Source organism: Tamandua tetradactyla, chromosome 5 (assembly GCF_023851605.1).
Source record: "Tamandua tetradactyla isolate mTamTet1 chromosome 5, mTamTet1.pri, whole genome shotgun sequence".
Taxonomy (NCBI): Eukaryota; Metazoa; Chordata; class Mammalia; order Pilosa; family Myrmecophagidae; genus Tamandua; species Tamandua tetradactyla.
Window position 1 is genome coordinate 101,060,977 of NC_135331.1, and position 23,504 is coordinate 101,084,480.

At 46.7% G+C, this 23,504-nt stretch overlaps 1 protein-coding gene across 6 annotated transcripts in view; it reads left to right on the plus strand.

Moving 5' to 3' along the window:
* TJAP1 (tight junction associated protein 1) overlaps positions 1-23,504 on the plus strand; it is a 26,926-nt gene continuing 3,422 nt past the window's right edge. The window contains exons 1-10 of one of the 6 annotated variants that reach the window (XM_077161899.1): positions 60-100; positions 564-714; positions 11,720-11,828; positions 11,920-12,046; positions 19,201-19,304; positions 20,067-20,189; positions 21,824-21,852; positions 22,623-22,784; positions 23,006-23,072; positions 23,305-23,334. In XM_077161899.1, the coding sequence (XP_077018014.1) occupies positions 20,094-20,189; positions 21,824-21,852; positions 22,623-22,784; positions 23,006-23,072; positions 23,305-23,334 (384 nt within the window). In that variant the 5' untranslated portion in view covers positions 60-100; positions 564-714; positions 11,720-11,828; ... (1 more) ...; positions 19,201-19,304; positions 20,067-20,093. The other 5 variants (XM_077161897.1, XM_077161896.1, XM_077161895.1 and 2 more) reach the window with 5 other exon arrangements.

Consider the following 23,504-nt stretch of genomic DNA (forward strand, 5'->3'; position numbering starts at 1 on the left):
CGCGAGGTGACGACTGCGTGGGGATTCCCGGGGCTGCGGTCTTTACCCAGCCTGCCCCGGGGTAAGATGGCGTCCTGAAGGCGGCGGGCGGCGAATGAAAGTTTGTTGTGGGATTAGAGTAGTCAGGCCGGGAGGTTAAAGTTGGGCGGTGGTCGTGGGGACCCCATCACGAAGTAGGAACGAAGGAGATACTAGCTCCCGGGTTGGGAAAAGAAAGTGAAATTGTGGAAAGGTTGGGGCGGAGAGAGAAAAAGGGAGTTCAGGGGCGAGGGGAGGGGGCCTAGGATCCAGTGGCGGCGTCGGGACGACGGTCCCCTAAATAGGGGTGCTGTAGGCCCTGGAGAAGCAGAGTCACGAATTGGAAGGAAATTTCTTAACCGGGAGTTAACTGGAGCCTGGTAGGAGGGAAACCTTTCAGCATGGGGCTGAGGCCCGACTGCACCGCGCCAGTGGGAGGGGAAAGGTGGGAAGAGATAAAGGGGAAGGGGAGAACAGAGACCTAGAGGTTGTTGGGCAGGTCGGCTAAGGAGGGAACTAAAGCCAGTCGGATGCCCCTCTTTCAGGCTTAGATCACGCTTTACACAGCTCCTATCCCAGGCCGCAGGATCTGTCCCAATTTCAGCTGAAGAGTCAGGGGCCCCAGGGACTGGACGAAATCACAGTGCTGCTTGGGAAGAAGACGTAGCGACTTGCCCCAGCCCAGCCCCAGAGCGGGTAAGGTGGTCTTCAGTGACAGGTTTCTGGCTGACATGCTCCCTGGGGGCAGGATGCATGGGCTGTGGAGTGATGCTGAGAAGCATTTACTCTGAGAAGGGCGCTCTTTGCCTGTAGGTCTCTAATTAGAATTCTACTTAGATTGCAGGATGTGCTGTCCATTCCCCTGTCGCCCCCCTCCTCCCCCCCCACCCCGGGACTACCATCAATTTTGTTAAAGTTATTGAATTTCTCACTTTCTAAAAGGCAATAAAGTCTTGAATCTACATATTTACTGAAGTTAATCCGAAGATAAATGTAGTGATTAACTCATTAGAGGACATTTTAGACATAGTCAATAGGCTAAATGCTTTTTTTTTTTTTACTGTTCCAGCAAATCTGATTGTCACATACTGTAGAAATAATTTTCCCCAGTTAGGGGAAAACAGAGAGAGAGCGAGATTGATTTAAAATCCATGGGGAGAATAAATACAGATATAGTCCTAGAAATCTGAAAGTGTCAGCTTCAGACGCTCAGTTATTTTCACCTTGTTTGGCATTGGAGTTGCTTGAATTCAAGTTCTAGCTTCCTATTAAATTGTAATCTCTGAGACTACCAGTCTAGCACAGGGTCTGGTGCATGTGAGGTGCTGTAATTTATTTATTTTTTAATTAATTGTTTTTCAAAGAGAAGGAATCATTGTTCTAAGAGAGCAGTAAACATTATCCTTTGACAATTCCAAGATCAAAACTTCTTCATGAATAGCTTCCTTAGAATTTTCAAGTTCTCAGTGAAGCGTCAGCCCTGGCTTACTTGTTTCCATGATCAGTTTTGCCTGTGAGCTTCTTGAGCGCTGCCAATTCATCTTTCACGAGTGTTCCAGACAGGATCTGGGTCTCTACTCAGTCAGACAGTAAGTCATCTTCTATAGCTAGTGGAAGAATGTGACCTTGTTCACATAGAGCTTGCCCATTCTCGCAGAGTGGAGGTGAACTCTTGCACCAGTGGACGCACACCTGAATCACGGTCTCATTCTCATTCTGCCTTTCGTCTTCCAATTGCCTCCTTCAAATGGATATAGGTCTCAGTGAAAATATTCCTTAGATTTATTTTGAAAGTTATATCCTCTGTACCAACCCTCATACATTTCCAAAAGGTGAACTGTGTCACTGGTTTGCAAGGAGAGCTCCATATTTTGAGAGGCAATATAATTATAGATGCAACCCCTTGTTTCTGCCTGTTGGTCTTTATCGAGCCAACCATGGTAGTGACTTAGCCCCGCAACAGCAGCTGCAGTGGCTCCAGCTCCAGCTCCTCAGAGCCGAATGCCACCACTCCTGGCTCCTTCAAGCCTCAAGCTCTTCTGTTACGTTTGCAGGATGGTTTTTAAGCATTGGGTGTAGGATTCAGCCTTTTGTGCCTTTACTTGTGTGATTGAACATGGGCAGGAACCTAGAAATCAGGCTGAAGATATTTTTAACACATCCCTGTCACAAGCAGTTCTCTATGTCCTCCTTTGGTCTCCCCATCACATCTTCAGGTTGTCTATCCTGCCTGAAAGTGGAGGTTGGTGGGTAACAGGTGGTGGGAAAACATGGGAAAACAAATTTCTGGTGATGCCCACTGACTATTTCAGTATTTACTGTCCCTAGCCCCTGAATTATTCATTCTTGCTGCTCATCTACTTCTTTTGTTCTTTTCTTCTGGTAAGATTCTCTCATTGATGTACCTGTGGGAATGTGGATTTGGTGGGGTGGGGGAGGGGTGCTCCAAGGAGGAGGAAAGGCAGGTTGGAATTGGAGAGAAGAAACCAAGCTCAAGGTGACTAGTGTGAAGCTCTGGGAATATTTATCCCATCACAGCCTGTGCCCTGAGATGTCTGATATTTATTGAGAGGTGGTTGAAGCTTCTTTACAGGCTGGACTGTGTGGTGATGAAGGAAAGGATTTTGGAATTAGCCTTTTTCTCTTCCTTTGTATTCTCCCCATCAAACCACATTTAAAATAAAAGAAAAATTAGTTTTGCTAGCGAACACAACACCCGAGTGATTGTGGACAAGGAAAGGGGGCTGGAGCCAGAGAGTGGAATGAATGTGATCCTCACTTCCTTTGATGCCCTATCTCTATGATCAAACCAGAGTTAGGAGCAGGCTATGAAGCCCATTTCAGTCTTAGCATCTGCTTCTTGATTGAACAGAGGTCTGGTTTGGTCTAGGATCGGTTTCCTGCTGCTGTTACTCCCATTCCCCACCTCCACCCCCATGGAATCACCAGTTCAGATCACTATTACTAGACCAGCTTCAAACTTTCAGGTACTAGAAGAGCTGATGCTAATTAGCTGTGACTCCATTTCTAAAAAATTGTACTTTTGAGGAAACCTGTGCGTACCCTGTTGGAAATTGTAATCATCAGGGATTACAGTGTGGAAAGCACACACATTGGTTAAGAGCACTAATCCTAGAATCAGGCTGCCTGGTTCAGATCCTGGCTTTGTAGCTCTGTTACCTTTAGTGGTTGCTTATACTTTGTGCCTCAGCTTTCTTATCAAATGGAGACAGTAAGAGTACCTATCTCATAGGGTTTTTGTGAGGGTTGAATAAGTTAATACACTGAAGTGCTTAGAATAGTGCCTGATGCTTGATGAATAATGGTTGTTATTAAGTTAGTCAGATCTCAGCACTGATTTCTACTTTGTGTTTGAACCTAGTGCCTTTCTATGGAGGACCTGGTACTGGTTTGTGTTGCTAACCTGATGTTGGGCTCCTACTCTAAGTAGAGTTGAGGAGCAGCTTTGGGATGGTGTAGAATTTGCAGTGTAGCCTTTTAAAGTGATATTAAAATGCCACTGATTTCCTCTTTGAAGCTGTGAGATTATATAATATCTTTGAACTATTATTCTGTGGAACAATAATAATAATAGCTAGTGCTTGTTGAACCTGTTCTGTGTGCCTGGCACTATTTAAGTGTTTTACATGTATTAACTAATTTTCTCAGTAACTGCTATTAATCCCCATGATTTCTACAAATCTATGCTGATTTGTATCAGCATATATGTATATATAATAATATTATATGTGTATATAATAGTAGCCACTATGCTGAGTGGCAGTTTGTATCTCTTGTTTGTTTTTACCATATCATGGCTCATGTTTGTTTTTCAATGGTTAGGTATATATAACCCATATTTTCTTGTAGTAAAATTTTTTGGTTTAAAAAAATATTTTTAGGAGCTGAGCTCATAACTATAGCACTTTCCTTACTCTCACAAAATAATAACCGGTGCAGGGACCATGGTGAAAGAACCCTCTATGCCATGTTCACCAAACCTGGGCTCACCCTTCATTATTCAACTTGGTAACTGCCCTTTGAAGGTCCCTAGGCCTCAATTTGGTGAGTAAACTGACATTAAGGTCCACTCTAAAGGTGTCTTAATGGGATACATGTGTTTATGTGTGTGTGTGAGTGTGAATGTAGTAATTAAGACTCATTTCGACTTTAATTACCAACATGAGCAGTAGAAATAACTTTAAAGTTAAATTCATAGCCAGTCTGACTCTCTTCTTTCTTTTAAAAATAGCTAATTACTAACTATACAGATAAGAAATATGGCTATTAAAAATAGGTCCCTCTCCCCAACTTGAGGAGTAAAAAGTAGAAAACAGATGTGCTTCTGCTGGAACTTATGTTGTCTGAGAAGGTACTGGCTCAGTGCTCAAGTCCTTTCTCTTTAGCTGGGCAGAAAGCCATGCACGGTTTAGGACAGAGGTGTGTTCAGGACTCGATTGACTGGTTTTCCTTTGTCCTGTATGTTAGACTCACTCTACCCCCTCATTCTGAGTCATGTCCTGTCTATTTAACACACCCTCAGGGCATATCTTTTTCTTTACTAACTGGCTCTCCATTCTGCCATTAGGGTAGGCATATGCCTGATGCCTTACCAGGTTTCAGGGAAATGGCTCAGGACTTTCCCTGGGAATACTGACCCAACCCTGTGGTAAACTTTTTTAGTTATTGTAATATGCATAATTTGGAGAGTTAGCCTCTGTCAATCTTTGCTCCCCTCCTCCATTAGCTTTTAGGAGTCACATATCTCAGGATAATATACTTTATCTTGGTTTGCACTTGAGTCAGCATGCATGCTGAAACTTGTCATCTCTTTAGAGTATACCTTTGGTTTTGGTAGAAGTCCTCAGAATTTCTGGATTCAGGTCACATTTTAGCAATGAGTAAATTGCAGGATGAAAGCTGTTGGGTTTTGAGTCAATTCTCTGTCTTTACCTTTTGTTTTGTTGTTGTATAAATAATTTTTTCTCATACCCTCCCTCCCCTATTCATGTATTATCTTTGAATCCAATCCCTTCACCATCTCACTACCATATATTAAGAGCCAAAGACCTCTGTGTAAATCCTGGCCCTCAGTTCTCATGTTGATGCAGCCTCTTATCAATTTCCTGAATTTACTCTGTGTCTTTTTAGCCTCTAGGCCTTTTTGTATATCTTGCTATCTGGAATACGTTTCCAGCTTTTCCCCTTCCTCCTCTTATATTTCATTTTGTTCTTCAGTCTCGGCTTAATTGTCACTTCCTTGGAGACCCAACCCCTTTAGTGCCCTTCTTCTGTTCTTGTGTCTTAACAAATAATAGATATTTACAGCAGCAATATTTGTAGTTAAAAAATAAAAGAAAATCTAATTCTCTGTCTGTTTGGAAATAGAGGAATGCTTGACTGAGTTTTACTAATTCATATTATGGGATAAAAGGTAGATTTGAAAAATAATGAATTCTATCTATATCTGTTATCCGGAGAGATGCTTATATATTATATGTGGGGAATAAAGGGGGTTGCAGAGTGAAGGGAAAAAAAACAAAAAAGTCTTTTCATTTAGAGGTACCCAAGATTTTTCCCTTATATTGAGATAAAGTCTTCATTCTAGCTTGGCATATAAAAAGATTCTTTACAGTGGGCCCAAACCCAGCCCTCTAGTCTGAGTTGCTGCTCCACCTCATCTGCCTTGTGCTTCATTGCTCCTAAATTTCCCACTGCTCTGAAACCTGTTCTGGTCATCCACTTTCTTTATTGTTCTTTGTGTACTTAACACTATCTAGAATGCCCACCTCTGCTCTGAAACTCTGCTCATCCCTTAAGATGCAGCTCTTTTGTCACATGTAGTGAGAAGGTTTTCCTGGCTTTCCTTTTCTTCTCTTTGCCCCCATAGCAGTTTGTATCTCTGTTCTGGTACTTAACCATGTTGCACAGTGTTTACTTGTCTGTCTCTTTCACAGATTTGGCCTGCAAGGACCCTCCTTGATCACGTGGGGGAGGTGGGAAGGAACAGTGTGATATGGTCTGATTTTGGAACAAGATAGACTTGGTTTAAATTCTAGCTCTGCTACTCACCAGCTTCATAACTTTGAGCAAGGTGCTTAACTGTTATGAGCCTTGGCCTTCTCCCTATAAAATGAGAGTAACATAATTTTTTTAGGAATATTGAGTATATATCATGTAGCATATGCCTGGCATATGAAGTACATTCTGTAAATATTTATTGAATAAGTGAATCCCATTTTGGAAAACTGCGAATAAAAGGCTTTGTTTTATTCAAGCTAGAATAAGCCTTTTGATTTTTGTCAGGTAGCTAGAAGCATTTTTGAGGGGGGGGGGTGGGGGTAAAACTGAGAGGCTCTCTGTTTTAGTTTCCTAGCTGCTAAAACAAATCCCATACAATAGGTTGGTTTAGCAACAGAATTTATTGGCTCATGGTTTCAGAGGCTAGAGGACTTGCTTTCTGCCAGGGGTTTGTATCTTATGGCTGACTGGCAATCTTTGGGGTTCTTGGCTTCTTTACCATGTTGTAATGCACATGGCAATGTCTTCTTTCTCCTTTGACTTCTGGCTTCTGGTTGCTCCATTTGGCTTCTACCTTTTTCTGACTTTCATTCTGTTTATAAAAGACTACCGTAATCCAGATTAAAGCTCAATCTGATTCGGTTGGGCCACACCTTAATTTATTTACAGTGGGTCCACACTCACCAGAATGCAGACTAAGACCGAGAACACGTCCAGACTGAGGTACATAATTCAGTCTACCACAGTCTTCTTTCTTGGAATGAAGCAGCAAAAATGGTGAGATTGGGAACATCATCAATGAGTGTCCTGTGCAAAAAGATGTTTGATGCTTCATCCCATCTCTTGTGTCTTGATGACTTCTTTGATGGATCGTGACACACTGAACTTTCATCAGTCCTCCTGGCAAGATTGGTGATTACCTCGGTGGATACAGATGGGGTGGGTAGATGGTGGTTTCCTAATGTAGTTATTAGTCAGAACCCCTTCCTCCATGATGTGACCACCCCCTAAAAAATATTCCAAGAGACATCCCCCACTCATAACTTCCAGGAGGCCCCTACAAAACCAAATGTGCTCTAGCCCACATGGCAGTCGCATGAGTGTCCTTGCATCTCCCTCTGGCCTCTGCATTCTCTGCTGTAATTCCCCTTATCCAGCATCCACCCTCCTGGCCATTACAACCCTCCATGACTACAGCGACAATTAACTTTTAAACCCTGCTAATGAAGAGTTGCCAACTCCCATCTTAACCCCCTGCTTCCAAAACCAACGAATGGAAACCTTCCAACTTCCTCTTCCCAAGCTAGACAAAGAAAACCCACCACCTCCCTTTCTCTACTTCCTGCCAACTATCCTATATAAACTGTACCCCTTCCCCTGCTCAGTGCTGGCGCCATCTTAAGCAGCAGCCCATCTGCACATAGCCTCCCAGTAAAGCTCCTTCGATCAATGTTCGGTCTGTTCTGCCTCCCAGTCCAAAAACCTATCAGTTAAGGTTGTAGATGGACAGAAGACTATAAGCAATGCATAACTGCTAGTTACAGGATCCACGTGTCCAGTGTTTTAAGGACTGAAAAATATTGGATGAAACCGATGGAACACATTCATGCATTGAGGACCTCAAACCATACTACTTGGCCCCAGTTTCCTCTGGACTTTGATAGTCTTGTGCCACAGAACAGGCTTAACTGGTGCTCCCTAGAAGTGGGGCTGTGTCCAGGAAAAGAGCTGCACCTGACAGTGTGAAACAGGCAAGGATGACTTTGTTTATAGTTACCATGGTGGGAGGGAAAGAGAACTCCACTCTAAAACAAGTCAACTCCTTTGAAACAAAGGATAGTAAGCTTTTTAAAAAACTTTTTATTTTGCAATAATTTATATTCACAAGAAGTTACAAAAATAATATAGATAGTTCCCACATATCCTTCATTCTGCTTCCAGTGATAACATTCTCAAAACCAGCAAATTGACATTGGTACAGTATGAACAATAGGTAACTACAGTCCTTAATCAGATTTCACCAGTTTGAACATGTACTTATTTTTTTGGTGTATATTCCAATGAAATGTTATCAGATGTATAGATTTATATAGCCATTACCATAATTGGCACAAAACTGTTGAATCACACAGAGAAACTCCTTTGTGGTACCCTGTTATACTCATACCCTTGTCCTGTCTCTAACTCCTGGCGACTACTGATCTTTTCTCCATCACTACAACTTTGTCATTTCTGGAATATTATATAAATCAAATTATATAGTATATTATCTTTAGAGATTCGCTTTTTCATTCAGTATTATGCTTTGTTTTCCTTGGGTGCATGGGCCAGGAATTTTAAGGGCTGGGATGGATTGGTGGAGTGGCAAGGGATTTACTGTACCTACTGTACCGAGATTGCAGTTAGGACCACTAGGTTCAGATTGGTTTCCTTCGAGGTAATGAGGCCACCTGGAGTCTATAGGGCCCAAAGGGAAGGAGAGGGAGATGGCCTGCCTCATCAGGAGTCTCTCAGGCACATGGATAGTATAAGAGTGGAATGAGTAGAAGGTCAGTAATCTGGAGTCTGGAAGAAGACTGTTTCAAGTCACGCGAAAGGAATGTTAAGGCCGCATTGGTCAACTGGTATCTGAGAGTCGTGGTCCTTTCTTTCCCTTTTTTACTTTTAATGTAGTTGATGAGGTAGTTCTTAGGGCACATGTTCCCAGCAAACACCAAAGGAATTTGTTCCCTAAATCTAGACCTCTTAATAGTATAATTAGCATGCCATGTACTACTGTGTGAGCTCACAGTCAGATGGGGAAGATTTTGTCTGAGTTCTCTGGAGGACAGCCTTCTTGTCTAATCCTTAACCCCCTGTCCGTGCTAGGTCTCTCTGTGCTCTCACCACACTGGAGTGCAAGTGGTTGTTAACTTGTCTTTCTCTTCCACAAAGGACAAGATCTTTTATCTCTGAAGACTGAGCATTTAGGCCATACATTGTAGGTGCTGAGCAATCCTGATTACTTTGTGATTCATCCAGTCATTCCTCAGAGAGATTAAGGCAGTTGATGGCCATCTGGGTAAAACCTTTTGAGCTCTTAAGGAAGGTCCTGCATAAACAAAAGGTTATGGTGTTAACATAGCATTAGTAATTATCTTCTGGGGTTGAATTAATGCGCTTAAATTATCTTCCAGGTGCTTAGCTTTTGTTGTCTCCCTTTTTTTGCCTCTTCATGTTCCAATAATACTTCCTTCAACTAGTGGGAAAGGGTTAAAAGAGTAGGTGAACTCCATACCAGTTGCTTTTCTTAGTTAATTTAATTAGCTTCTCTGAAAAGTCTTTGGCAGTAGGCCTCTTCTTTGTTATTCATAATCACCTTTCATAGCTGGCTGTTACCTGCTTACTTTTCTGGCTGTATCTCTGTAATATCCCTACCCATCTAGATGTATTCTGTTTTCACAGCCAGGGTTTACTACAACCTTGTTAAGGTCTAGGTGAGCCAAAAGAGTGAAAACAATAGGTGAAAGTGGGGGAACCCATTTTTACTGGCCTCTTCTCTTCTACCCTTGGTGTGCGAGTGGGCATGGTGGCATATCTTTGCTGAGGTCATCAGCGATAAGCTGCATTGTATATTAATGCAGATTTGAGAGGAGGCTGGATGGGCCAGCTGGACTGGATTTTATGTGTACTTCAAAAGGACCATTTTTCCTTGCCTGGTAATGAGTAGGATGGGACTATGGACCTCTTCTTTGCTAATTGCAGACTGCTAGATGACGGTCTGAGTCTAAGAACATGATCCCTTATTTGTGAGGAGCTCTGTACTCTCACCTGTTCTGTGTGCTTCACTAGGTTGTAAGGGTCCTAGGAAATACAATGGAAGGGAGAGTGCTTCAAGAACTAAAGCACAGTGCAGATGGAGGGTTTTGACTGTCTAGGAATTGTTGGTTTTCATCATAAACGTAATACATGTCCCTTGGGTAAAATACTAATCATACAGAAAAGTATACAAAATAAAGAGTAAGAAGGTTCCCCTTTTCTTCTACTGCTCCTGTCTGAGTCCTTTCCCCAGAGATAAGATTCTGTTAAACATTTACCATGGATCATTCTAGTCATTTTTGCCTACTTCTAAGACATTGCCTCAACATGTATTGCCTTAAAACAAAAACAACACCCAACTCAATTATAGTGCATACTTTTCTCCAGCTTATTCTGTTCACTTAGCCATTTATCCAGGGGTCGTGTAGTTCCTGTTAGAATCTTGGAGAATCCTGGCTCTGTTTCCTCCTCAACTAGGTGGGGTTCCTGGGGCTGGCTTCCTGGGAGGGTTGGGAAGCTTTACTGGAGGTTCTTGCCACAGTGGAAATAGCTTTCTTACTGTGAGATGAAATTGTCTGGCAGGGATTGTCCTTAAGTGGGAATCAGGATGGAAATAAAATTTGTGTGGGCATTAGCACTCCTATTTTTACGTGTGCTTCTCCCTTCACTCTTTCATCATTTGTTGGGAAAAGAGAAAAAGTTTGATTTCTCAGCCCATATTTTAGTGATGAGCAAGTCCATGGTCTCTGAAACCGTAAATTTGCCAGGCCACTGCTCTTTGACCTTTTGAACCAGACCCAGCTTGTGTTTTGCGTTTTGTTACAGATGAGGATTCTGAAGGCAGCCTGGCAGTGGCTGTGGAAGAGAGCAAAGCCTACAGAAAGAGCTGTCTTTCTGTTTTGGACATCTGTCTCATTTCCTCCATGGTCAGGCCTTTTTGAGCTCTGGGGCTTTGTTAAGGCAATATGGAAAACCCAGTGAGTAGGCGATTGGAAAGCCCATAGGATGCCTGTTGATGGCATTTCCTGAATGCAGTAATCTTGACTTTGGCTTGGTACAAGGACCAGGCACATCTATGGGGCTAGGGTGGCCACTGTTCTTCCCTTTCCACCTGTGTTTTCACATTGATTGTAGAGCTTCCCAGAACAGAAGAGAGAATCCCTCTCCTGTTTTCTCCCTGCCAGCTTCTTGCCCTCATCTGTAGCCCTCCTTACTTGTTACCCCAGGGGTCACATCTGTGGGGTCTCAGGGACTCTGCTGCTGTGGCTTCATTTGCCTTGAGATCTTTAAGCCAGGGTTGTTCTGTGGGCTTCAGGAAAGAGTTGTTTCTGCTGTTCTCTGGGCTTGCTGTGTTGGGAAAGCCAGCCTTCTTGGCCATTGCTCATTCTGAGTGGGTGGAATAGTCCTTGTTGGAGTCAGGCTATTGCCTGCATCCTTGCTGTGTGGTTTGCTCTGTGGTTTGCTCTCAGGCTGACTCCCTAGGAAGTATCAACCCCCTGGCTCTTTCAGAAACTGTAAGGTGGCCGTGTGCCACATCTTCCCTTGACTGGTCAGATCATACACTGCCCCATTGTACTGTGCTATCTGATGTAGCTTCTTTCGCAGCCTTCTGATCCCTGGGCCGGTTCTCCATGGAACCCATGGGAGGTGGTGGGATGGAAACTGCTGGCACAGGCATAAGGATGGGTGGCAGCTGTAGCTGTGGGTGGCTTTGTTCTTATACCCCAGCTTTCACTGTTTCTAACTGGCCTCCTTAGAGCCCTGGTGCAGCCTGGCAGCAATGTTTGTGAAATAGGCAAGACAGGGAGCTTCCCCCCATCCTGCTGTAGCAGTGTCCCCTTCTCCAACAGCTGTCCTCTCTTTTTTGTTGTTGCCTAAACAGAGAACCTTGTTACCTGGGGGGTTAGTGAACTAGACTTACTGGCTGGCAAGGTGTCACACTTCCACCCAGCATAATGTCTGAATGAGAGAAACCCCCTGAGGGTATATTGGTAAGTTTGGAGGTGCCTTCCCTGTCAGGAACTGCAGCGGGTACCCTTGGGCATCCTACAGTTTGGCATTCCTTCTGCTCTCTCTTTGCAGCTCCGGAGTTGGGCTGCTCACAAACCAAGCTATCTGTTTATATGGAGTGCCTGGAGGGCGTCTGCCATGAGTCTCTCGCTCACCGAGCTAACCAGAGCTGGCTGGTTGGGGAGAAGACACTAACCCTGTGAGTCTGACCTCTGACCTCAGCCAGCTAACCTGCCCTGGGAGTACCATGAGCAGTGCCTTGCCTTTTCCCTCCATTCCTCACCATAGCTTGACTGCGTCCTTCTTTTAGCTGACATCTTGCCATCTTCTTTGTTCTTTTGTTCCCTTCATTTTCCCAATCTCCTTGCTTGGGATGAGCTGTGCCCCTTTTGCAGAGAGAAGAGAAGGGTTTCCAATGCATGGCCATCTGCCCATCTGCCTGCTTATTGCTCGACATACCTCTCTCCACCCTCACTCCCCTTCTCTCTGTCAGCACCATGCTCCACAGTTCTCCTTTAAAACAGCCGGTTGACATTTCTGTTTAATCTGTGTGCTTTGTTAACACCATGAAGTTTGAGAATTTTTCTCAGTTACCATGCTGTTTCTGCTTTTCGTGCCTCAGAGACAAATAGAACCAGTGTGGAAAGGGAATTTCCTTCTAGACCAGGTCTTTTCCTTCCTTTATTATGAGGGTTAAGTTGGGTAGTGCCCTCATTATTCTAACCCCAGGATAATAATTTGGGGTCAGTTGCAAAAGTACTCCTTTGCAGTTGGGGAGGTTGAGGGAATCTTTGGCTTGGCTGTGGGGAATTCCCTGGGTAAAAAAAATGAAGCCATTGAAACTGATAGCTGAGGTCCAGAGTCAGGTACCTGTCTGAGAAGTAACTCCCATTGGTGACCTTTGCTCCAGGTGGTGGAGTGGGTAGGGTTTGACCCCCCCCCCCCCTTACTCACACACATACACACCCCTTCCACATCTGGAGCTTTAGGTGGACTTTAGCCAAGAGGGGCTGGGAAGAATGCAGCAGCCTGAGATGGGGCAGGACTTTGGACTCCACAGTGGGCTCAGAAGAGGCCCTTGGCCCAGATTGGAAAACTGGTGAGTGCAGCCTGGTATAAACAGGAGAAGAGGGGGTCTGGAAATGACAGGAACATTCATTGCTCAGGCTCCCTGGTGTTCTGTGCAGGTAATTCTTTAGACAGACTTTTCTGTGTTTCCAGCCTCTTGAGGCAATGCAGTATTGGATAAGCTGGATGGGTGAGACTTGAAACCTAAAGTACTTCTAAGCATTCCTATTCCCCTTGACTATGAGGGAGAAGGCAGGGAACTGACTACTAGCATGGGGTGGGTGTGTGAGCATGGTGTTTGTGTATGTAAATGTGCAAAAGGCTATAAGTGCTGCATGGATGTTTGGGGACCCTGAATTAAGAGGTTAGCAGACTGGAGAGTTTTTGTGGCTTCACTGTGTCCAGGAAAGCAAAAGGGGTCTGGAGTTGAGGCCTGGTTCAGGACTAACCCCTTCCCTTTGTCCTTTTTTAGGAGAGGGTATGGGATTTAGTGCCAAGTGCTGGCTATGATTTTGGGGATTTTTTTTTGGGCCCTCCTTTAATGAGGGGGAGTTTGGTTTGCTTGAATCATCAATGGTCTTTAGCTCTTTGTCCCTTTCAAGAGTTTGCTTGGCTGAGAGACCAGGTAGGTAGACTTGAGGTATTTGCTCAGGTGGAGAGCCAGGTGTGCTCTAAGCAGGTTACCAGCACTAGTTTTGGATTCTCAGGATTACTTTGGGGCAGAATTATTCCCATCCCTTCTGGCTTTCAAAAACCTGTCAATCCATTCCTCTTAGAGTAGGCAGGGGGCCAGGTTAGGGCTGCAGTCAGCTTCCCACGGGGTGAAATTGTGTTTGTCGGGGTGGGGGGGATGCAATAGGCATAGCTATTGGTGGAGCTCACAGCCTCTCGGCATCTAGAGCAGCAAGAAGGGCTGGTCTGGGCACAGACCGGCAACTTCCAGCCTAGTCATGGGCTCAGGTCCCACCCCACAAGCTTCTGGCTGCCTGCCTGCCACGCGCCCAGGATTGCTGAGGGCTTTGCTTATGTATCTCAGGGACAGCTGCGTGCTGGAAATTGGGGGCCGGTGGCCAGCAGGAGGAGTACCTGGGGGGTGGGGGGACATAGTGAGGGGAAGGTTGAATCCAGTGTTGGTAGGATTGGCTCACTGTTCTGGGGGGCTCTTCTGCTGTTCACTGGCAGGAAAGGTAGAGGAGGGGCTGAACCAAATATGGTGAGAAGGCTCTTGGGTAAATTTTGGGGCTACTACTAGGTCTCTTGGTCATCAGGCTGGCAGGGCATTTTTTGTGTGTTTCCTGGGCCTCAGTGGGAGGCAGAGCCTGGATTTTGGGGGGCTCCAGAAGCAGCCAGACTTGTATGGCAAGAGTGTAGCCTGTCTCAAAGGGGGTGCAGGCCCGCCTCCTCCCCCCAGGCCTGCAGAGTACAGAGGCTACATCCAGGATTATCGATCAGGGTGATTCCTGCAGGGGAGGCTCTAGTTCCTGTGTGATCAGACATTAATGGTTTTGTGGTTGATTAGGGCTTTAGGAAAGGCTTGTGTTTATTTACTTATTTATATCCTGCTAGATTCTAAGAGATTTAAGGTAGCATACAACAAAGTGATTGACTTTCATTGGATGAATTACAAAGAACTGCTTTAATAATTTCCATGATGATATATGGGCCTTCCCTGGCTCAAAAAATTGGGTTCATTGACCCCTCAAGGTCCCTTACCCCTTGTTTGATTCAGTGACAGTTGTGGGCAGAAGGGCAAGTCAGGTTTTTGTCAATGATCTGAGCTCAGATAGAGTGGGCAATACTCTCTGAAAGAGGGTTTTGACGATGTGCGGAGGAGGAGAAGCTGTCTTTCTCTCAAGGGCTGGGCAGCTGAATCAGGGCCACTGGGGCTGTGGAGTTAGGTTATAGTGCAGAACTTGGGGAGCTGGAGGAGATGCCCAGTGGGGGAAGGCTGAAGTTTGAAAAGCCAAACATTTTTGGATCACCCCTGCCTCTCTCTCCTGGGCAGGTATTGGGGGAGGGTAGGGTGGAGGCCTGGGGCCTTTCTGCACTTGGCTGTACTCTGAGCTTCGAAACTGTAAATCGCATTTTCTAGGAATTGGCTCTGGTGAGAGAAGCATGTGGTGACCTCAGCACTCTTCTTATACCCCTGTAATCAACCACGCATGGCCTCTGAGCTCTCAGCAGGGAGAAAACTGGGTTTATGGACCTCGCTTCCTTTCTTGTACCTTTGACTTTGGCCTGGATGTTGCTTAGACCCACAGAAAGAATGGCAGAATGAAGTGAAAGGGAAGGTTTTCTCTCTGACTCTTGGACTTGAACTTTTTTGTTGTTTCTTCCTGTCAGTGTTTGCTAGAAGTAGTAGTAAGGATAGTGTGGAGGACTCAGAAGAGATTTCTCGTTCTTTCTCTTTGTTTATTTTTTATTTTTTATTGTGGAATATATCTACAACATAACATTTCCCATGTTAACCACCTTCATGTATACAATTCAGTGGTGTTATATACATGTTTTGCTTCATTCACCACCATTACTCCAAAACAGAAACTCTGTATTCATTAGCATTAATTTCCCTTTCCCACTTCTACCCCCATATCTCCAGCAAGCAGTGACCTCTGACCACAGTGCAAGCCCCTGACCATATACATACACCCTTTCCATGTCTGCTCCTGGCTAAAGAATGTTGCTTGGAAGATTTTTTTTGTCCTTTAATTAAAGGGCACTGCTCAGTCAGTTTCTGGTGCAAATTTCTTCTTACTTCTCTGTCTCCACTCTCTTCTCAGCTGTTTAGTGGGTACACAGTGCAGGTTTGCTGTGTGGGCCTAGTCCTATTTCTAATGAAAGTAGACTTTGTTCTCTGGAGGCAGCTAATCGTGCCCCATGGGGCTGTAATCAAGGAGAAGGTATTTAATACAGGGCAGGTGGCAACAGGCAGCCTGCACAACTGGCAGATTGCAACAGGACAATTAGAAAGCTATCACCCCCTTTCTACTCCAGTGGATATGGGGTAGAGTCTCTCCTTGAACTGATTTTGAGTAAGTGAAGAATGAATGCTATGCAGAAGAGGAAGGGCGTGGGGTTAGGCGGGATGGCAGAGATTGAGAGGAGTGGGAGGGGTGACCAGTGAGGGGTAAACAGCTGCTTTCCCCTCTTACCTCACTTTATGGGATGTGGAGGAGATTGCTGCTGCCTTGGGTAGCTTCCTCAACATTACAGGTACAGCCTAAGGAGTCCCAGGCTATTCTGGGTCAGCCAGAGATTTTAGCCCTAGCTTTCAGCCTCAAACCTAGAACATGATTTCAGCTCCATATCCTGGTAGTTATTTGCTCCCATTTCCTGAAGGCTCAAGTAGTTTAGATGTGGGAACAGGACTCTTCCCTATTGATTTCCAGATCCTCCCCCAGATAAGATCTATTTTCTTAGCAATACCCTGGACCCACCTCAGCAACCAGAGATTAGAGGCCCCAGAGGCTATCCCTTGCTGCTGCTTGCTCATCATGGCCCATATTCCATACTGAGTTGTCCAGCCTCCTCTTCTAAACACGGGATTAGGAATCCTCCTTGGGCCAAAACATTCCAAGGCCCTGAAGAAACCTTTGGGTGAGGTGTGGCAAGTGGAGGGAATACTTGGTTGTTGGTTCTTTCTGGGGGGACTGCTCTGCTGCCTTCCAGCCTGAATTTCCAGTTGCTTCTTGGCTTTGTTCTTCACTGAACCTTGCGTTGCTCTCCTCCGTGGCTCTGTTCTTACCTTCCCTGTAGCACTTCCAGGAAAGGACAGTGGGCTGCCAGGCCCATTGTGTTCCTCTTCCGTGCTGGACTTGTGGGCCCCTCTTGGGTTGAATCTGGGACACTGAGCAGATTTCATGAGTTGGGGCTAGAACTTGGGTGCCCTTACACACCCAGAGAGTGGCATAGACTTTTCTTTGTAGACTTGTGTTGGGGAATACTGCAGGCTCAAGGTAAACTGCCTCCCTAGTAGGCCTTGACTTCTGCTTCCTGTTGGGAGTGGGTTCCCTTCCCTGTGACTCTGTGAAGTGTTTGAAAAGAGTAGGCTGTGGGAGGGACTACCCCATCACCATTCCCAGAATGTTTGTGTCTGGATTTTCCACTCTTCTCAATGCCAGGCACACCCACACTCCTTTCTTTTCTCAGGAGGTTCGATTATCTTTGGCTGTGGAAGCCCTAGAAATATGAGCAGTAACATTTTTAGTAGGTGAGGCAGGATGAGCCCTAGGATGTGTGGTGACTAGAGCCAGGGCTAAGTCACCCTGGGGCAGAGGGTGGGGGGCGGTCATGAAGTGATGCAGCCTCCCTTACAGGTAGAATTACTAAGTCCCTGAGCATGTTTAATGTCCTCCCTACTTGCCCACCACTCACACAGTTTCCTGGTGCCTAGAGGACATCATGTTAGAGTTAGGGAACTAAAGAAGAAGCTGAGGTTAGAGGGAGGGTCTATGAAGGAGCCTGCAGGGAGGAAGGGGTTACTTACTCAGCTGACTTGGGAGCAAATAGGGAAGTTAGCCAGGGACCTGGTCTTTCCTTAGAGAGAGGGAGAAGGCAGAAAGGCCAGCTGTCCTTGGTCTCCCTTGGTTTTGTAGAAGCTTTTGCCTGCCTGTATCTCTTGCTATCTTCTTTTCCAACTCAATATCACCCCAACACATATACCACCTGTATCTTTTGAATATCAGAACTCAGGCATCCAGGCTCATTTGGGACTTCCTTGGCTTCTCCCCCAGGCCATAGAAGCCTCCACCCTGGAATGCTCTGAAGGGGATGGCAGGGAGGCTATGGGGTGATTTGTTTGGCCTCTTAACCCCAGGACATGCTGTCCTTTCAGGCTTGCCCAGATTCCTGTGCAAGGAGTCAGCCCGACAGCATGCTGCTTGTGCCCTGTGGGGACACGTTCTGCCTCACCATCAAAGAGGCGGGAGTTGCGGCTCGTGCCTGTGTTGCCCCACCCCAGCTCGCCCCAGAACCCCAATCCAGGGACCAGGCTGCTCAGTAAGAGGAGGGAAGCCATTCCTGCTTCCCCTCCCTTCTGACACCCTCACTATTCTTGCCCCAGGCTCCTTTGGAATGTGACAGGAGTCATGGCCAGGGCATGTCCTGACAGCAGGAACACATGCTTCACTCTGCAAGGCTTCCCGTAGTTTTTTGAGCTCCGTTTAGGTGGATAGGGGTTGAGGGTGGGTCCAGATTGTTTTTTATACCCAGAAGGCCACCTAAGGTTACTGTCTCCACTGAGCCCTGTGGGGTTGCTGCCCCCATGCTGCAGCCCAGCTTATTACATTTGGGAGCCAGGGAGGAGTGGGGGCAGAGCCTGGATCCCCAGGAGCCTGGCGGGGACGTCATAGGTCCCTTAGTCCAGTCATCTTGTGTTCATAAGGAACAGCTTTATCCAATGAGGAAGGGACTTGCCAGGGCCACACAGTGTCAGAAATGGCACTGAGTCTGGAGCCCAGGTATCTCGACTTCCCAAAATTGGGTTTTTTCTATACCAAGGTTTTTCAACCTTGGCACTATCGACATTTTGCACTAATAATTCTTTATAGTGTGGCTATCCTGTGTCCTGTTGAATGTTTAGCAGCACCCTGGCCTCTACCCATTAGGTGCCTGTAGCACCCCTATCATAACAACCATACATGTCTCCAGACGTTGCCAGAGGTTTCTGGAGAGGTAGGATGAGGGGCAGAAATCACCTTGGTTAGCAACCACCGCTCTAAAATGCTGCCTTTTCAGATTTTTTTTCTCCTGGACAGAGCCCACTTATCTCAAAATCTGTTGACCTCAGTGTCAAAAGAAATAGTCTTTGAGCTCCTTGCAGAAACTGCTAGGGCAGGGGAGCTTTCTTGCCAGTATCATCTCTGCCCATATGCCTGGGTCTCTACTAGGCTTTGCCCTGGTATTCTTTTATACAACCTATGTTCCTCATATCTCTTAGTTGTGTTCAGACCCTGAGAGGCCTATAAGATGAATAGGGCAAATGTAGGGTGGGGATAGGGACAGGATCAGACCTATTTCAGAATTGGGCATGTGATAAGGTGAGATCATGGACATATGCACAGACCTACTTCTCTCATCTGGGTCTGTGACTGTTTTCAGGAAGGCACGAACCCAGCACTTCCAGTCCTCTCCCGCCTTCACCCCTTCCCCTCACACCTCCTGTTCTATAGTTTTCCTGCTTGGCTCTCCCTGGGGGGCCTTCTAGGTCCCTGACTGGACAGTCAGACCTGTGGCACTGACAGACAGGCGGCTGATACCTGGTTTCCACTTTCTTGCCTTCTCTAGTTTCAGGAGCTGTTGGCTACAGGAAGTGGAGGGGCCGTGGGATGCGGAGAGCCGAAGGCTAACTCCCGGACAGCGGAACAGAGGGAGCTGCCGACAAACAGACGGTATGTTTCTGATGAGGCCTGTGCCTCCGACTTGGCTTTGTCTGGGGATGCTGACAGGTGAGGGGGCTGGTAGGTGCCCCTCTTGGTGGGGGCTGGTGAAAAGAATGGTGGAGACCAGAAGGCTTTAGCCTTCACTGGCCTCACGGATAGCTTTTTTGAATTTAAAGATCCCCATTGAAGAACCTGTGTTGGGTGAGCATCCTCAACCTTTAAAAAGTTATAAACTTTTTAAGGCTAACTTTTAGTGAACATTTTCTAAATGCCAGGTACTGTTTTTCGTGCTTACATTAATTAGCTCATTTAATCTTCACATCAACCCTATGAAATTGGTATTCTTCTTATCTTAGAATGAAGAAACCTGAGGCACAGAGAGCAATTTTTCCCTCTGAGGCCTTTTTCCATCTTCTAAGGCCATAGGGGCGAGTGGTGGGCTGGTCATTAGACTTCCCGCTCCAGCTCTTAAGGCATAACCCACTGTTTTGACCCCTGGTCTCTAGACCTTACTCTGGGCCACACAGTCAACTTCTACTTTTCCCACCTGTCTTATTCCCATTGGGCCCATGACCTGTCCTCCAAAACTCTCTGTACCCCTGGGGACTGACATAGCAAAGTCCAACCCCTTCTAATAACCCCAGAAATGGCCGAGGCCTATTGCCTATGTGTTGGCACCTGCACATGTTCCATTTTACCATCTGAGTTCTTTTCTGAGTCCAAATGCATCTTGACCACATCTGAGCTGCCTCTTTCCTTGCTTCCCCACAGCTGGTTGAAGAGTCCTCACCTTGCAGAATGACCAGTGTAGCTGCTGCTAAGAAACCCTACCGTAAGGCACCACCTGAGCATCGGGAGCTGCGGCTGGAAGTCCCTGGATCCCGCCTTGATCAGGTCAGCAAGACTGGCACCCCTGTCCTGGTTAGCAGGGGCAGGCCCTGAGGCTGGGAGCCTGGCTAATCATTTTGCTTGAGCCCTGGTCCTTTGAGGGGGTTGGGGGGAGAGTATGGCATTGCTGATCCAGGCCTGGTATCTCCTAGCTACAGCAGTGCTGGTTCGGGGCAATGTAGGCTTATAGGAGACATCTGTGAGTATATGTCCACATGTTGGGAAACCCCAGAGTCTTTGTAACTCAGCAGAAATGATCCCATACAGTCTTATTTTCCCTGCAAGAGGCAGCCCAGCAGAAAGGCAAACTGCGGTCCTAACCTGTTGGAGGCTGGGATTCTAGTCCTGCACAGATGGAGGAAAGCCATTTAAACTGCAACCTTTTTGGAAGTAGGAGGTGGTGCCCCAGCTATTCCCCACCAGAGCAGCTATCTCCAGGAAATCCAGCCCTCCCTCTGACTCTGGGAAACATTTGTTAAGTCTGTACTCCCTGCTTGAAGTCAGCTTCTGTTGACTGTTAGGGTTAGCCTTTGCTCTTAAGAGACTTAGAGTCAACCATCAAACATTTTCCAAATTGGTTATCCTCCGTTATACTTTTACCAGAGAGAGGAAACAAGTATTGGCAGTGATTTATTCACTTTGCTGCTACATTTCTGCCCTGATGCAATGCATGAAGCACATTTAAAGAACTTGAGAGTCAACATACCCTGAGCATCAGGTGTACCATGGCATACTTTGGTCAGATTCGGGGCAGAAATGCCATGATTGGCCCATTTCAATTCAGAGAACATTAAAAATGCAGGTGCTGTGCTACGTTTTATACATGAGAAAACAGGCGTGGTAAGGTCATATAGTATGTAGTGAAGCAGGATGAAATCCAGATGCCAGTGGCCTCATAGACCCTGATGTTAACTATTGCATGGTCTGGGCCACCCATACTCATTTTTCTGCCCATGACTCTGGAGTTCTGACTCCATTTGGAATGGACCTCTTGAAATTACTCTCTTGGCTCCTTTTGCTTTTTGGTTGGCTGAGCTCTGACTCTTGGGCCATGACCAACATAGGAATTTGAGGATGGGAGGGAGGGTTAGGAGTAAGGCAAGGCACTCCTCTCAGTCAGGATTAGCCCAGAGACTCCTTCATCCGTGCACTTGTTCCCCGAGCCTTATGGTCCTAATTTTGCCCCTTTCTTTCCCCCGTGGGCTGGGTGTACAGAATCAGAGCTTAGAACCTTCTGTAACTTGGCCTGACTTCTTCACTCCTCTGGAAGTTCTCTGCTGTGCCTGTGTGGAGGTAGGGCCCACACAGGAGTCCAGTAAACAGCTAAGAGGGGCTGATAGAGGTAGCATGTGTTTCAGCAACCATCTGTAAACTGGCTTTAGGACTCGAGAGGGGTTGGAGCTGGTGTGGGGATTGGGAGGTGCCCTGGAGTCTTCTGGTTTTCACAGGAGAGGGTAATATAGATTTGTCCTAGATTTGCCAGACTGCCTCCTCCATCTCTCCAGCCCCTGCAGCCCATCCCTATTGTAAGAGTCTGTGGGCTTCAGACATGGCTCCTTCCAGGGCTGTTTGGAGGTTAGGCCAACCAAAAGGTCAGTGGTCCAGAACTGAGCCTCAAGCTTGTATTCTTTTTTACCCAGGAACCCCTGACTGATGCAGAGAGGATGAAGTGAGTATTTGCTGCCCCAGACACTGCCCTGCCTTGCTTGAACCCTGTCTAGGCTATTGGTCTAGTTCGGCTTTTCCTTGGATTAGGTAGAGATAAAAGCTGGTGTAGTGTGTTTTAGGGACTCTGGGAGAAGGCTTAATGTTGTGGATATTTTTTCTGGAAGAAGGGGTTTTGTTGTCCTTGCAAACTCTGAGGGAACTTAGAACTAGGAGGTAGAGTGCTCTCAGGGGCCTGCTCGTTCCAGGGAGCCCTTCCCCTGTTCCTGCCCCCAGAGAGAACTGAGTGGCCTTCCTGTGCCAGCTGCTTCTCTGAAGCCCTATCAGCCGTGTGAGGCTTTTGGATAGGAGGGCAGTACTGGGCTAGATTTCAAGAGATTAATAATGTAGATGCCTGATTGTACAGTGGGGAAACTGGAGCTGGGGGGTTGGTGGCTGGCTGGTTTGGGCTGTAACCTGAGACTGAGACTAGGAGCTGCCTCCCCCTGTCCCCCCAATATGTCTTCTCATTCTTTTCCAACAAGGAGGGGTCAGACTGTCTCCTACCATCCCTTCTATCTCCCCCCACCCTTCAGGATTAACTGTATTCTCAGGGCCAGCAGATTTGTGGGACACGGCAGCCCCAAACTCAGATTGAGTCTCAAGGAGTACTCCTACCTTTGGACAATTGCCTGTCCCCATGTCATCCCTACTACTTTCTTCCTAGTCTAAGGTGCAAAGTCTAGTCTTTTTATCTCTGATGCCCCTTCTGCCTTTGACCCTTCACCCTGTCAGGCTTCTGCAGCAGGAGAATGAGGAGCTTCGTCGGCGCCTGGCTTTGGCCACCAGGCGCACTGAGGCTCTGGAGCGTGAGCTGGAAATTGGGCAGGACTGCCTGGAGCTGGAGCTGGGCCAGAGCCGTGAGGAGCTGGACAAATTTAAGGACAAGTTTCGCAGGTGTGGGACCGAGGGCCCAGGACACACATACACACATACCTGCTTTTCCCCATTCACAGAAGGTTAGCTGGGAGAGGCATCACAGATCATCTGAGAAAACTGAAGTTCGGGGAAGGGGCACAGAGAATGATTTGCACAATGTCCCATAGTGAGAAGGGGAAGAGCTGGGCCTGAAGAACAGCATCGTGACCCAGGGGGGTCAGCTCTGTATTCCTCTACAGATTGCAGAATAGTTATACGGCTTCCCAGCGAACCAACCAGGAGTTGGAGGACAAGCTGCACACACTGGTAACCTGCTCAGCAGGGAAGTTTGGCTGGCGCTGTGTTTTCAGGGGGCTTAGGACTTTCCAGGGCAATACCATTCTGCCCTGGAGTTTGGGCAGGAGGTGGGGGTGGGTTGGGTAGTGGTAGGGAAGGGACTGCAGTGTGCTGTGCAAGGCAGGACTGTCTTAATGCTCACATTGTTTCTCTTCTCTCCTCGTCTTCTCCCTCATGCTGCCACCGTTGCTGCTGCATTCAGGCCTCTCTTAGCCACAGCTGGATTTTTGCAGTTGCGTCTGAGTTTGTGTGTTTTCTCCCTTGCCTCCATTCCTTCGCTGAGATCCAGGATTGCTGGGACCCTAACTATTTCCCTCTGCCCTTCAAGTGCCCCCACCCCTTTCTTCTTCCCTGTTTGAGGCCCATGCGTTAGAGTCCATGCCTGCCTCTTTCGGGGACAGC